This window comes from Gastrolobium bilobum, unplaced genomic scaffold (genome assembly GCF_033153095.1).
Source record: "Gastrolobium bilobum isolate Gb01-03AN ecotype WA unplaced genomic scaffold, APGP_CSIRO_Gbil_v1 utg3325, whole genome shotgun sequence".
Lineage (NCBI taxonomy): Eukaryota > Viridiplantae > Streptophyta > Magnoliopsida > Fabales > Fabaceae > Gastrolobium > Gastrolobium bilobum.
In genome coordinates, this window is record NW_026896131.1 from 55734 (window position 1) to 69615 (window position 13882).

Below are 13882 nucleotides of genomic sequence, written 5' to 3' on the forward strand. Positions count from 1 at the left end.
TGCCAACCTAGTCAAGACGAGTACCCAATACCCAAGAATAAATAATTTATTTTAATTACTTAATAACTTGTTTAAAGAAAAAAATTATCATTTTTAAAGTAAGCACATAAGTCCCAAAAAATACCTAGCAGGAACATTCCTACCTTCATTACATTAGTGATCATGATTAGGATATTAAGTTCTAGAGGAGGTGCATGAATAAATTGCAATTCCAAAGGTAAGCCTAATACATACATTGTTATTCTGCATGTCGGCAGAAGCATCATTACCCTTTTTATAAACAGGGTTTATTTGTACAATCTATTCTCTTGATAATAAGGAGAGAACATAAAGTCAAGACTTAAGATTCAGCTTTTGTACTATCAATCTTCAATTTGCGTATTAAAATCTGATTATCACACTTCAAAATTAATTTTATATTTGAAACTTTGAATTTTTCAAAATGTATATTTCAAGATCAATAAATAAAAAATACGCCAATATTATTGAGTGTGAAATGCAAAGTTATTTTTTAATTAGTATTCATTTTAAAGTACACTATATTCATGAAATCTTTAAAATATATCCATGAATGATGAATCTAGATTCCTAACGATGTCACTTAGCCCGGTACAAAAAGAAGAAAAATAGAAGAGACAAATATGATACAGAAGTTTAAACAAAAGGCACGCAGACAAAATAGAAACTACAGTGGATAATCAAAAGGAAAAGCAGCTCTTCTCTATACATAAGTAATAACAAAAGAAATAGTAAAACACTCAAGCAAAAACATTACAAAAAATCCAAAAATTGAACAGAAGAAGAAAAAAAGATGAAAAATAATTCACAAAGAAAAGGAACAAACCCTAGTTAATAATGGCCAAAACAACCACCATGAACCATGGAACTAACACCACAGTTTCATACACCATACCCATTGAAACCCTCATTCAAGAAAGACACATCTGATAACCTTTGCATCGGTGATGATGCAACTGGTAAAGGTGGAAGGGCAACTGGCAATGGTGGAAGTGAATTATCAACCTTCTTCTTTCCCTTACAGAAACAAGTTTCATCTTCAAATCTTCTATGCAATTCTTGGATTTCTCAACTTGTTCAAAACTAATATCCTCAATGGAGAGATCCTGTCATCCAGTGAATACCAAACCATTCTTTTTGGCCTCATTAATCTCTTCATTATGCATATTCTCTTCTTTCAACCTAGCTTTAGTTGCCTCAAATTTCAGCTTTAGGGTTTCCACACCTTCTTGGAAGCTTTTTTAGCAGCACAGTTATGATACCCTCCTCCGCCGTCGTGGTAGTAGTGGATGACAAAGTCTGAATCGGGGTAGCCGCAGGCATAGAGCTTTCATTTTTGAGAATTGATGACCAAAGCGGTTTCAGCTTGGCAAGAAGGGATAGCTCAGTGACTTTGTTGAAAAGCCCTTGTTTGCATTTCGAGAAGGTCACGTAGCGCTTGCTTTTTTCTTCCACTTTCTTGATCTCAACCTCCCCCTTTCGTATGTTTGACTTTCTTACAGAGGAATAATCCATTGATATCAAAAGATAGAGAAAAAGAAAAGAAAGAAAGGACAAAGAAGAGGAAAAGGAAAACTTTTGGAGAATCTTTGGACAGATAGTGTTTATCGTCTAATTAGGTGGTTCGAGAATTCAAACGACTTAAACCCAAACCTCTTTAAGCACAACATTATAAATTTGAGAAATCGCTTCAAACCCTATCACACAACTGAATTGGAAAGCTTTCATTTATGTATTTGAACTCTAAGATTTAGGGTTTGGGGAAAAATTCAAAAATTGAAGATAAGAAGAAAAAAATAAAAAAATTCAACAATAATTCACAAGAAAAGGAACAAGCCCTCATTAACAACTGCTACCTATAGCCATGTATGTCCTAATTAATAATGGTGAAAACCACCACCAGGAACCATGGAACTGACGCCACTGTTCCATACACCATACACTTTGAAACCCTCATTCAAGAAAGACACATCTGATAACCTTTGCATCGGTGATGATGCAACTGGTAATGGTAAATGTGCAACTGGCAATGGTGGAAGTGAATTATTGACCTTCTTCTTCTTCTTTTCCCTTGCAGCAACAAGTTTCTTCTTCAAATCTTCTAAGCAATTCTTGAATTCCTCAACTTGTTCAAAACCCATATCCTCGATGGAGAGATCCCGCCATTCAGTGAATACCAAACCATTCTTTTTTCCCTCAGTGATCTTTTCATGATGCATATTCTCTTCTTTCAACTTTTCTTCAGTTGCATCAAATTTCAGCCTTAGGGTTTCAACACCCTGTTGGAACCTCGTTTTAGCAGCACGGTTGTGATACCCTCCTCCGTCGCCGCCTTGGTAGCGGTGCATGACAGAGTCTGGATCGGGGTAGCCGCAGGCATAAAGCTTTCCTTTCTGAGAATTGATAACCAAAGCGGTTTCAGCTTGGCAAAGAAGGGATAACTCAGTGACTTTTATGAAAAGCCCTTGTTTGTGTTTCGAGAAGGTCACGTAGCGCTTTCTTTTTTCTTCCACTTTCTTGATCTCAACCTTACCCTTTCGTATGTTTGGCTTTCTTACATAGGAAGAATCGATTGATATCAAAAGATAGAGAAAAAGAAAAGAAAGAGAAGTCAAAGAAAAGGAAAAGGAAAACTTTTGGAGGATTTCCGGACAGACAATGTTTATCGTCTAATTTGGTGGTTCGAGAATTCAAACGGCTTAAACCCAAACCTCTTTAAGTACAACATTATAAATCTGAGACATCGCTTCAAACCCTCTAACACAACTGAATTGAAAAGCTTCAAATTATGTATTTGAACTTTAAGATTTAGGGTTTGGGGAAGATTTCAAAACTTGAAGAGAAGAAGAAGAAAAATTGAACAATAATTCACAAGAAAAGGAACAAGCCCTAATTAATAACTGCTAAAAAATTTAGGATTGGGAAAAGGTTGAAAAGGTATGCCATCTTTTAGAAGTTTTCAGTCATGCTACTAATGTTATGTCAGGTACTCATTATCCTACAGCAAATTTATATCTTCCTAAAGTGTTTAGGGTGAAACAAGTGATTGATGTTGCAGCTGAAGACAATTATGATTTTATGAGAGAAATGACAAGGTTTATGAAAGATAAATTTGATAAATATTGGGGGGAATGCAATATGTTGATGGCCATTGCTAGTGTTTTAGACCCACGATGTAAATTCCATGTGGTGAAAATTTGCTTTCCACTTATATACAAATCAGCATATGAGGCACAAATTAACATGGATAAGGTGAGTGAAGCTTTAGAAACTCTGTATAATGAATATTCAGCTTTAAGTTTGCAAGAATCATCCTCTGATAGTCAAGTGGGATCTAGCATGAATGTATCCTCTTCTACTTCCTCTACTCAAGTTCCACGTGGCTCTACCTCTGGTTTGACCAAATCATGAGCATGGTGCGTGAACATGAATCTATTCCTACAGCAAAGTCAGAGTTGAAGTCATATCTTGAAGAAGGTGTTTATGAATATCATGAAAAAACTCATCTTTCATTTGATGCCTTAGAATGGTGGAGGAGTAATAGCTTAAAGTATAAAATTTTATCACAAATGGCAAGAGACATACTTGGTGTACCAATCTCTACAGTAGCATCAGAATCAACATTTAGTGCTGGAGGAAGAGTTATTGATGCTTATCGTTCTAGCTTGGCTGAAGATACCATCCAAGCTTTAATATGTGATGGAGATTGGCTACGTAATAAGTACGACTTGAAGAAAAAACAAAAGGTATAAATTTAATTAATTTAAATTATTTTATAATTTAATTATATTTGATTAAATTTTAATTGAAATTTGACTTTATTTTTATGTAGGATGAACCAACATCTCAGCACGTGAGATTGCCTATGTGAATCTATTAAAAGGTTTTTTTTGTTTCTATTCATTATTCTTGTTTTTTTTCTATATTTACAAATTATTTGCCAACTTATGTAACCTTGGAATTGTATTTGCAGGGGAGAGAAGATGAAGATAAGTTTTTGGCTACTCTTGAAGTCATTATGATGTGTTTGTTGTATTCATGTAGTTATTTTAATTTACATAGTATGGATTGACTTGCTAGATCTGATGAAATATATGTTATTTAGTAAGAGCATTTTGCTTTTGACAGTGACTTAAATGCAGATTGTGATGAGTTATTGTTGTGATTCATGGTTTTTTTTTTTTTTGATAACAGTGATTCATGGTTTTGTTTGGACGTTAAAATTGTCATTTTTATTTTAACAATAGAATTTGAGTATTTTGTGGAGTTGATTCATGGTCTACTTGGAAATTAAAAATTAACAGGCCAACGGGCCGAGCCGGGCCATTTGTTTTTTATAAATGGGCCAAGACAGGCTAACAGTTAGACTCATACTATGCTATCGGGCCGTGCCAAATTAAAATTTTTTGACATAGGCTTGGGCTAAACGGGGCAAAGCTCGGCCAGCCCAGCCCACTTTCACCCCTACCTCCCACATCCCGTGCATCTGGGAGTAGAAGGTCTCACTGTACTCCCTTGAGTGGAAGTCCTCTTGAACTGATTTGGCGCTTGCCTAGCCGCCAACTGCTTCCCTTTGTCCTTGCCAGCGAACTTCCTGTCCCTCCAGGAAGTGGAACTACCAGTTCCCTTGGTCTCAGCAATCTTGGCTCTCGTGGCCTTACTCGTAAAGCAGACATCCTTGATGTCCCGACACTGCTGCACCAGTGTCCCAAAATCTCTAGAAGCTGCTCCAACTAGAGGAACAACTATCTCCTCGCTAAGCCCCCTACGGAACTTAGCAGCCAAAAAGGTCAGAGTAGGCATAGCCATCCAACAGTGTGCAAATTTGACCAGCTCATTAAACTTGGCCAGGTTCTCGTCAACAGACAACAAGCCCTGAATCAACCTGTCGAACTCCCCCTGCTTCCTCTTTTGCGCATCATAAGGGAAATACCGACCCTGAAAGCAATCCTCGAAGAATGGCCATGTCATAACATGACCCTGCATCTCAAAAGCGTGAGAGGTGTTCATCCACCACTCATGGGCATCACCCTCCAGCATGTACGTGGCGAACATCAGCTTCTGCGGATCAGTACATGATAAACCTTTAGTTTATCTTGTTTTATGGACTAAAATAATGTAAATTATCTAATTGAACAAGTCAAAAACTAGGGTTTTAATAAGATAATCATGAATTTTATGAATTATTAATTAAATGAATTATCTTTGCTAATTTTAAAGGATTTGATGACAAAGAGATTCAAATATGAAGATTTGGATAAAGAGAGATCAAATTAGAAAAGAAGATGAATCAAGGTGAAAACAAGAAGATTGAAGATCTTATCAAGTTGTTAGCAGAGGGAGCTTAAGCCCCCATTTCGAAGCTTAAGCTCCCTAAAAACACAAATAGCTACTGCCTCTGGGCGCTTAAGCCCCCAACTCAGGGCTTAAGCGCGCCACAAGAAGAAAGTTTTGTCGCGAGGAGCGCGATTAAGCGTGCAACACGAGTCAGAAATCACCGTCCTAGCAAGCTTAAGCGCGCTGAAGCAAGCTTAAGCGCCCCAGACAGGTCCAACTTAGGCCCATTCGAGTTTTCTACTGCAATACGAACTCTTGACCTATTTAAACACCATTGGGGACCAGAAATACAAAACTTTTACATTGCAAAACAATTCTTGGTGCTTGGAGGCGGAGGGAACGCGGAAGATTCATCGGTTCATGTTCATGAGCGGCGGAGACGGATCAACGTCAAGTGTTCACTGGAGATATTGAAGATCCACCAATCACCTATGGAGTTTGGGGGAGCTTTTATATTGTCTTTTGTTCTTGATTTTGCTATATCTGGCTAGTTGTTTAAGTAGTTAGGGTTAGATGGATTTTAGTCGAATTATTATGCTTTGAATAATTTGTCTGTTAATTTTCCTTTATATCATGAATGAGGTTATCTGTTTTTAATGCTTTATATAGGCTTGAATCTTATATAATGATCACCGGTAAATGCATGACAATAGGGATGTTGGTGTGTGATCCATATCTGATAACTTCATCGTAAACGTTATGATTCTAGGGATAGACATAGGGTTTGCGTAATCTTTAAGATTCTTGAACTTAATGCTTCTGTTCTTGGGGAATAACCGGGGAACTAGGGTTCTTCCAAGATCGTGAAGGTTTATGGTAACAAGGGATTGAGCCCTAATCACATGCGAAAGAATTGATTAGATTGATACTAAGGACGATTAACATTAAGAATGAATTCAAACATAATAAAGAGATTAAAGGAAATTGAACCCCTAGCTACGTTTTTATTTTACCAACTTATTCAAATCTTTAATTTCTTGTCTTTAATTCTTGCGAGTAATTAGCTTTAATATTTAATATTTTAATTTTGCAATTCAAATCCTGTTTCCAAATACAACTTTGATTGTCTAACTTAAGTTGCGATAGTGAATTGGTGCTTGAACTGTAATCCTCGTGGGAACGATCTCTTACTTAATCATTATATTACTTGTACGATCGGTGCACTTGCCATGAGTAGCAACATTACACTGCTTGACCCGGAAGATCTTGTCCAACGCCTGTAGCCATCTCGCCGCAGTAATAGGATCATAAGACCCATCAAAGGTAGGTGGCTTATGCTTGCGAAAAGCATTAAGCCGGCGATCAATTACATCACGGTCTTCAGCAGGCTCTACATAGGGTTCCATCACCCCAGTGAGTTGACCAGTGCCCTCAACATGGCTCTGGCTCGTCCTGCAGACTAGGTGGAGGTGGAGGTGGTGGCGGAGGGAACTGACCAACAGCAGGACCAGCCCTCATCTCCTCCAACATGACCCTCATCATAGTCATATTCGCCAGGCGGTTTGACTGCAATACATCCTCAGTGGCCTTCCTGTTCGTCTCTTTGACGGCGTCCAGCATAGCCTGGTTTGCCCTTCTCATGGCCTCCTGGTCGGCTTGTCGAGCCGCCTGCATCTCAGCCAACGCAGCCAGGACAGGATCAGGTTGATCCCCGCTAGTGTCTCGGTTCCTCCGAGGTAGTACCATGCCTCTGCACAAGTTACACAAAGAATGAGTTGATCAGGCCCACGCAGTGTGGTCACACATGCATTATCATAGCAAAACCCAATAGAGAGAACACACAGACACGACCCACAACAAAACATCTTAAGTTATTGCAATACATACATGCTTTTCCCTAGAAAGTGCTCCGATACCATAAAATGTAACACCTCGTGTTAACCCGGTTTGTTAACATGTCATCGTATTAAGCCATGCTTAATTAAAAATTTGCGAAATATCTTTTTCTGTTCAATTATGACGTCATTATCATTACCAAGTTGAATTACTTAATTCATTTCTAAAACATTGCCTGTATGTAAATTGCAAATAGACAGCTAACTGAAATACCTCATAAATAAATAAATGAGTATCTAAGTCACGGATCTACAACACGCAGTCCGGACATAATCCTGATACAATTATACAACTTGAAGCAACTAAAAACATAAAGTCATGTCAATGTGGCATGGATAACCCCCATGCTCACCAAATAAGGAAACAACGCCCAACAGCAGTCTCAAGTCAAATAACATGGCAGTAAAGATAAAGCAATGTCAGCATCCAGCAAAATCATCATAATAACATGCAATCAGCTAAGCTCCGGCCTCCTGCCGCTAGAGGTCTCAACTCTCGCATTACCTGAACCTGAAATATGTGCCCCAAACGTGGGGTGAGATCTCTAAACAGAAATCTCAGTAAGACAAGGGGTCCTCAAGGATCTTCCACCCCAAGCTCACTTACATGTGCAATATAAGTTCTAAAATCAGTATTTCAATATCAGTTCCAAAACAGTGCAATGCAGCAAATAATCATGTCATGTGTGTTATAACTATTCTACTGATCAGAGAAGTGAAGGAATACGTCTATTACCCACACAGTACACGTCCATGCTGTACCCGCCCCCAGGACCACCCTATGGCTTCCTGGCTAGGCGAAACACCACATACATATCATAAGCATTTTGCACTTAACAGCTCCATAGCATTTCAATAAAACCGTACATAAAAACACATCATGCATATAAACCATCCCCCCATGGGACATGGTGGAACATACAATGGCTAAACCGAGGACACGAAAGCTTACCTTGCAAGCTAACTATCTAATGCCAAGAGTCCACACTAGCTCAAAGTCCACACACAACACAATCACAATTTGTTTGGACCAACAATAATATCAATATTCATACTCAACAAGCATACGATATAAAGAAAACGCCTTTCATTTGCGTTTCAAGTCTTAAGGCTTCTCAAAAAGCCACAAGCCCTTAATCCCTTGATTCTGACTTAACTTAACCATTACAGAAGTTCAACTTCCACAATCTTGGGTCCACAAACCCATAACTCAGTTCTGTAAGAACAGTACCGTTACTGTAACGCAAACCCAGAATATCCGGATATTTGTCGGGGACATATCCGGATATCATATCTGGATATTTCGCGACAGAATGCAGTTCTGCATTTCGCGAGGTATTCTTCCCAAAGGTGGTTCTTTTCACGATTTCAGAAGCTTAAACACACATTTCTAGGTGTGTTGAACCTTACCCAACCTTAAGTTATTATCTTTTGCTCATTACATGCATCAAGACTCCATTTTTAACCATTAAAACTCATGATCAAGGTAGGTGACACTTACCTAAGCTTAAAACAGAGCAACAATGGCTCTTGGAGCTCACCAAACAGCTCCCACAGTTCTGACTTCGTAGGGAAACAAAAATGACTACAAAACAAGGTCCTTTCCCAACAAAGGTGGCTCCTTGAAGCTCAACAAGCAAGGAACAAAGGCTCTCATAGCCCAACCCAACAAGTCAGCACCCGAAACACAAGAAAATAGCACCTTAAACTCATAAAAGGGAGCACCTTACACTCTCTTAAGCCAATGCACATTCACACAATGAGTTTTAGAGAAAGAACCAAGAAGAAATGAGGACTCTTGGCTCCAAAGGTGAAAGGAGGATAAAGGTGGCTGTTCAAACTTCAGAAAATCTCACGTAGAGAAACTAAGCATGCCTAGGGTTATGTGCCAAAAGTTGTATATATAGTGTTTTAAGAATTAAACACACAATATTAACACTAATTTCTACGCTTAGCACTTTAATCCCAAACTTAGAATTCTGGACCTACTCATTTTTCTAAGATTTATCATATTTTTATTTTATTTTTCGCGGCACCTTTTCGGTACGCGCTTTTTCATAGCTAGTGTCAGTTCTGGCATCAGTTCTCATTATTTTAACTTGAAACTCGTTTTACAAGTCCTATATATTATTCTAGTGACATATACACACTTTTCATAATTTTTCGGGATACTTCATCGGTACGCATTTATACCGAGTAGCAGAACCGGTATCTGCACTTTTCGTCAGAAAAGCGTCTTTCAGCATTATAAAACACTTGCCATAATTATTTAAGCTTTATAATAATTATTAGGGTTAATTATGGAATTATTTCCTAATTTCTCATAATTAATTAATTAACTTCCTTAATTAACGGTGCGGGTTCTTACAGAAATACTCGTTTTTATCATCTCAGTACGGTTGTCAGAAGGAATTCGAATAAAATCTTCAAGCTTAAAAATGATGGAGAGACTTGGATTTCAGATCTTGAGGAACTCAAAAACATGGCTTGCAATTTCTTCAAAACTCTTTTCACTGAAGACTTATGTGACAGAAGGTGGATTTCTTCAGGAAACCTTTGGCCTAATCTTCTAGAGCGGGAAAAGGATTCTTTAAGCAAAGTCCCGTATGAAATGGAAATTAAAATAAATAACTTTCAGCATGGGAGCATTCAAGGCACCAGGTATTGATGGTTTTCCTGCGTTTTTCTTTCAAAAGAATTGGAAATTAATTAAATCTCAGGTATGTTCCTTAATTAATCAGATTTGGAATTATCATGAAATTTTAGCATCAATAAATTCTACTCTACTGGTATTAATTCCTAAAGTCTAGAATCTGGTGAATATCAAGCAATTTAGGCGAATTTCGTTATGTCCGGTGAATTATAAAATTATCAGCAAGCTTAGTGTGAGCCGTCTGAAACCAATTATGCAGAAAGTAATTTCTCCTGCTCAATCTAGTTTTGTGCCCCAGCGCCATATTCAAGATAATATCATTATTGTGCAAGAACTGGTTCATTCTATGAGGAGAATGCGGGGTAAGAAATATTTTATGGTGATTAAGGTTGATCTTGAGAAGGCTTATGATCGTTTAAATTAGAAGTTCATTTATAGAGTGCTTGATGAAATTCAAATTCCTGATAGACTTTCAAAACTGATCATGGCAGCTGTCACATCTCCAAAAAACAACATTATTTGGAATGGTAAGTTAACAGAGGAATTCCAACCAAGCAGAGACGTCAGACAAGGAGACCCGATCTCTCCTTACTTGTTTGTCTTGGCAATGGAGAAGCTTTCTCATATCATTGATACAGAAGTGAATGGGAATCTTTGGAAGCCAATAAGAGCTGATGTTTGAATATGTTTGGAGACATTTTTGGGCAAAAGGTGAATGTTAAAAAATCTTCTATTTATTTCTCAAAGAACACTCCAGATGAGTTAGCTACTAAAATCACAGAACAGAGTGGATTCAAAAGAGTAACAAATATAGGAAGATATCTTGGAGCAAGATACATCATGATAGAATTACTAAAAATTTATTTGCTGGTATAGTTGAGAGAGTTAAATAAAGATTATGTAGTTGGCATTCTCAGTCTCTCTCTCAAGTGGGCAGAGTGATTCTTTCTCAATTTGTGTTGTCTACTATGCCGTATTACTTTATGCAAAGTAATATGATTCCTAAAGCTGTCTGTAATGAATTGGTTGGGACACAATTACAAGACCAAAAGCAGATGAAGGGCTGGGGTTGAGGAAATTACAAGTCATGAATGAAGCTTTCTTGGGAAAACTAGTTTGAAATTTTGTTAATGATCCTTCCTGATAAGCTTTGGGTGAAGGTATTAAAAGCTAAGTACACAAATTCATCCAATACTCAGACTGATTTAACTTGGAAGAATGGAAATTCTCGTCTTTGGAAATTTATGTGAGATTTTTGGAATAAGCTTAAACCCAAGCTAGTTTGGGATGTGGATGATGGATCTTCTGTTCTTTTTTGGGAGCACCATTGGGTGAACATTGGGGGAAAACTTGCAAACAGAGCTATTACTCAAATTTCTCCAACAGAGACTGGTAAGAGAGTAATTGATTATGTTACTCATGATGGAACTTGGGATTGTGAGATCATATCTAATTTTCTTCCTGATGATTGTGTTCAAATTATTAGAAGCATGCTGCCTCCTCATGAATCTAATGGTATGGAAAGAAAATGATGGAATTTAGTTGGATCAGATGAAGTTTCTGCGAAAAATATTTATTTTACATTGCTAAATCAAATTAGTTCTAATGGTAATGACAGAAAATTATGGTCAGCCATTTGGAATTTAAAAGGGTCCAATCGGATAAGTTTGTTCCTTTGGAAGACTGCTCATCATCGTCTATCAACTAGGAGCTTCCTGGCAAACTTTAGATTGTGTCCTCCTAGCTGTCCTATTTAAAATTTTCATGAGGAATCCATTATTCATATGGCACGTGACTGTCCAAAGATTAAACAAGTTTGGACTGATCTTTTGAGGCCAAATTTGATAAATGATTTCTTTGATACTGATTTAGATTCTTGGCTTTCCTTGAATATTCAAAATGTATCTATTTTGTGCTTTGATGCCCCCCGGTCGTTGGTTTTTGCTGTTATTGTTTGGTTATCTTGGCAGTGGAGAAACAATCAGGTGCTTGGTGTGGAAAATAATGGGAAAGCATACAAGGTGCGGTCTCTAGAGAGTCTGATTTGTGAGTATACACAAGCCTGTATAACTTCTAAGGGGACAAAGCTGACCAAAAATTACATTTTTGTTCCTATTAGATGGTTACCTCCGGACACAGGTTGGGAGAAATTAAACACGGATGGTGCAGCCAAGAGTGATGGTAGAGGTGCTGCTTGTGGAGGAATTAGAAGAGATGAAAATGGTTATTGGATAGAAGGGTTTGCTTACTATATTGGCCATTGTTCAGCTTTTGTTGCAGAATTATGGGGCGTCCTCAAGGGTCTTGAATTTGCTTGGGCTAGAGGTTGGAGAAGCTGCATCCTAGAAAGTGATTCAAGCTCAATTATCACTTTGCTCTCCCGTAGTGGAAGAGCAGCTCGAGAGTCTCGCTTAGTGGCTCGGATTCGAGATGGTTACAAAAGAATTGGGAAGTTCACCTGGTTCATGTCTTTAGAGAAGAAAATAGTTGTGCAGATTGACTTTCTAAATATCTTTTAGGCTATCCTGTTAAGAATAATTTTTGTGTTTTTTCAAACCCTCCTCCTGGTATTTGGCCTTTGTATTGAGCTGATTTGTCTTTGTCTTGTAATTTCAGAATGATTTTATTGAATTGATCTCTTTGGGGTGTTGTTGTTAACTCCCTTAGATTACCAAAAAAACAAAAAAAACAACAAGACATTGATCCTCAAACATTAAAAATTTTCAACACAATAATAATCGAAAATATAGAAATAAAATTTACCAAAGAGGGACTTCTCAAACGATTTTAATTTGGATAACAATGTCTTTTGCTCTTTTTTCAATTTTTCCCTCTAATGCATATCAAATTCTCTCAGAAATATGAACTGAAAATTTTCACTTCAAAAAATTACAACTTCTTTCAAAATACTACCAAACTTACAGAAAGACAAAGACTAAAATTATTATATTAAAAAAAAAAAATTATCGCTTACGCAGGAACAAGAGTCAAGAGCCAAATCCAAAATTTATTCCAACTTACCATAATTACAAAATTAATATACACAGATTTAACCGGTGATATGGTTATCTTGTCCAAAAGACAATTGGGTGCTTTGAGATATATTGTAGTAATTAAGTTTTTCATCTATTTTAAAAAAATTATCAGTAAATTTGAACTATATAGTATATATAAATTAAGGGATGATATTTTGACTACTAAAAGTTTTCACTACCACCTTACTACCTATCTAATCACCATTGGATTAATATTTTCTCTCTCTTGAAATTTTTTTTAACATTCTCTCTTTTTGATCCAATGGTGATTTGATAGGTAGTAAGGTGGTAGTGGACACTTTTGGTAATCAAAATATCCCCCTCCATATAAATTAGTCATACCATGCACATAAGTTTGATATCAACACCACCAGTCTCGCAAGCACCGACACGCGATTTTGTGAAATTTTGCGTGTCGGACACGTGTCTGACACGGACACATTCCGACACGCTGGGACACGCGTCCGACACGCGGCCAATTTTTTTGAACACGCAGTCAACGCTCGGACACGTTCGGACACTTTTTTTTTTTAATCTTAATTTTATTTTATTAACTCAATATAAAAAAATTAATTTATAAATTAATTTTTTTCTATTATGAAATTTGACATGAAAAATTAACAAAGTACGAAAAATTATTTTTATTTGTACTTATGTTATAAAATTTAAATATTTGATTGGTTATATGACTTATTATGGACTCTTATATGTATTAAATATAAATTATATTATATATATTAAAAAATTTATTTAATATCAAAACGTGTCCCAACGTGTCCAAATATAACATTTTTTAGAATTAATGTGTCAGCGTATCGTATCGTGTCGTGTCCCGTGTCCCGTGTCCGTGTCCATGCATCATAGTGACTACTACATTCCCTCCGATCAAAGTTTCTTAAAATTAATGTTAGTGTGAATATTAAATTAGCATAATCTGTATATAAAAGGGTTCTTTTTAAAGGGGCATTCAAGCTTGGTTAACTATCTTTTTCTTTAATTAAAAA

General features: G+C 36.9%; 2 protein-coding genes across 2 annotated transcripts; one reads left to right on the top strand and one right to left on the bottom strand.

Moving 5' to 3' along the window:
* Positions 1-1895: 1895 nt before the first annotated feature.
* On the bottom strand, positions 1896-2762 carry LOC133297922 (MADS-box protein AGL71-like). Its single transcript, XM_061497159.1, has 2 exons — positions 2730-2762; positions 1896-2567 (listed from the first exon to the last, which is right to left on the bottom strand). The coding sequence occupies exons 1-2, from the start codon at positions 2760-2762 to the stop codon at positions 1896-1898; spliced, it is 705 nt and encodes a 234-aa protein (XP_061353143.1).
* Positions 2763-3431: 669 nt separating this feature from the next.
* On the top strand, positions 3432-10525 carry LOC133297923 (uncharacterized). The gene is made up of 4 exons (XM_061497160.1): positions 3432-3764; positions 3851-3871; positions 3992-4043; positions 10335-10525. The coding sequence occupies exons 1-4, from the start codon at positions 3432-3434 to the stop codon at positions 10523-10525; spliced, it is 597 nt and encodes a 198-aa protein (XP_061353144.1).
* Positions 10526-13882: the final 3357 nt, after the last annotated feature.

Excerpts from the sequence above, each read along its gene's own strand:
- LOC133297923 (XM_061497160.1), top strand. The coding sequence starts at position 3,432 with ATGGTGCGTGAACATGAATCTATTCCTACAGCAAAGTCAGAGTTGAAG. Across the intron at positions 3,765-3,850 it reads ACTTGAAGAAAAAACAAAAG|GATGAACCAACATCTCAGCA; the intron begins GTATAAATTTAA and ends ATTTTTATGTAG. Across the intron at positions 3,872-3,991 it reads ATGAACCAACATCTCAGCAC|GGGAGAGAAGATGAAGATAA; the intron begins GTGAGATTGCCT and ends TTGTATTTGCAG.
- LOC133297922 (XM_061497159.1), bottom strand. The coding sequence starts at position 2,762 with ATGTCTCAGATTTATAATGTTGTACTTAAAGAG. Across the intron at positions 2,568-2,729 it reads ATAATGTTGTACTTAAAGAG|CCAAACATACGAAAGGGTAA; the intron begins GTTTGGGTTTAA and ends TATGTAAGAAAG.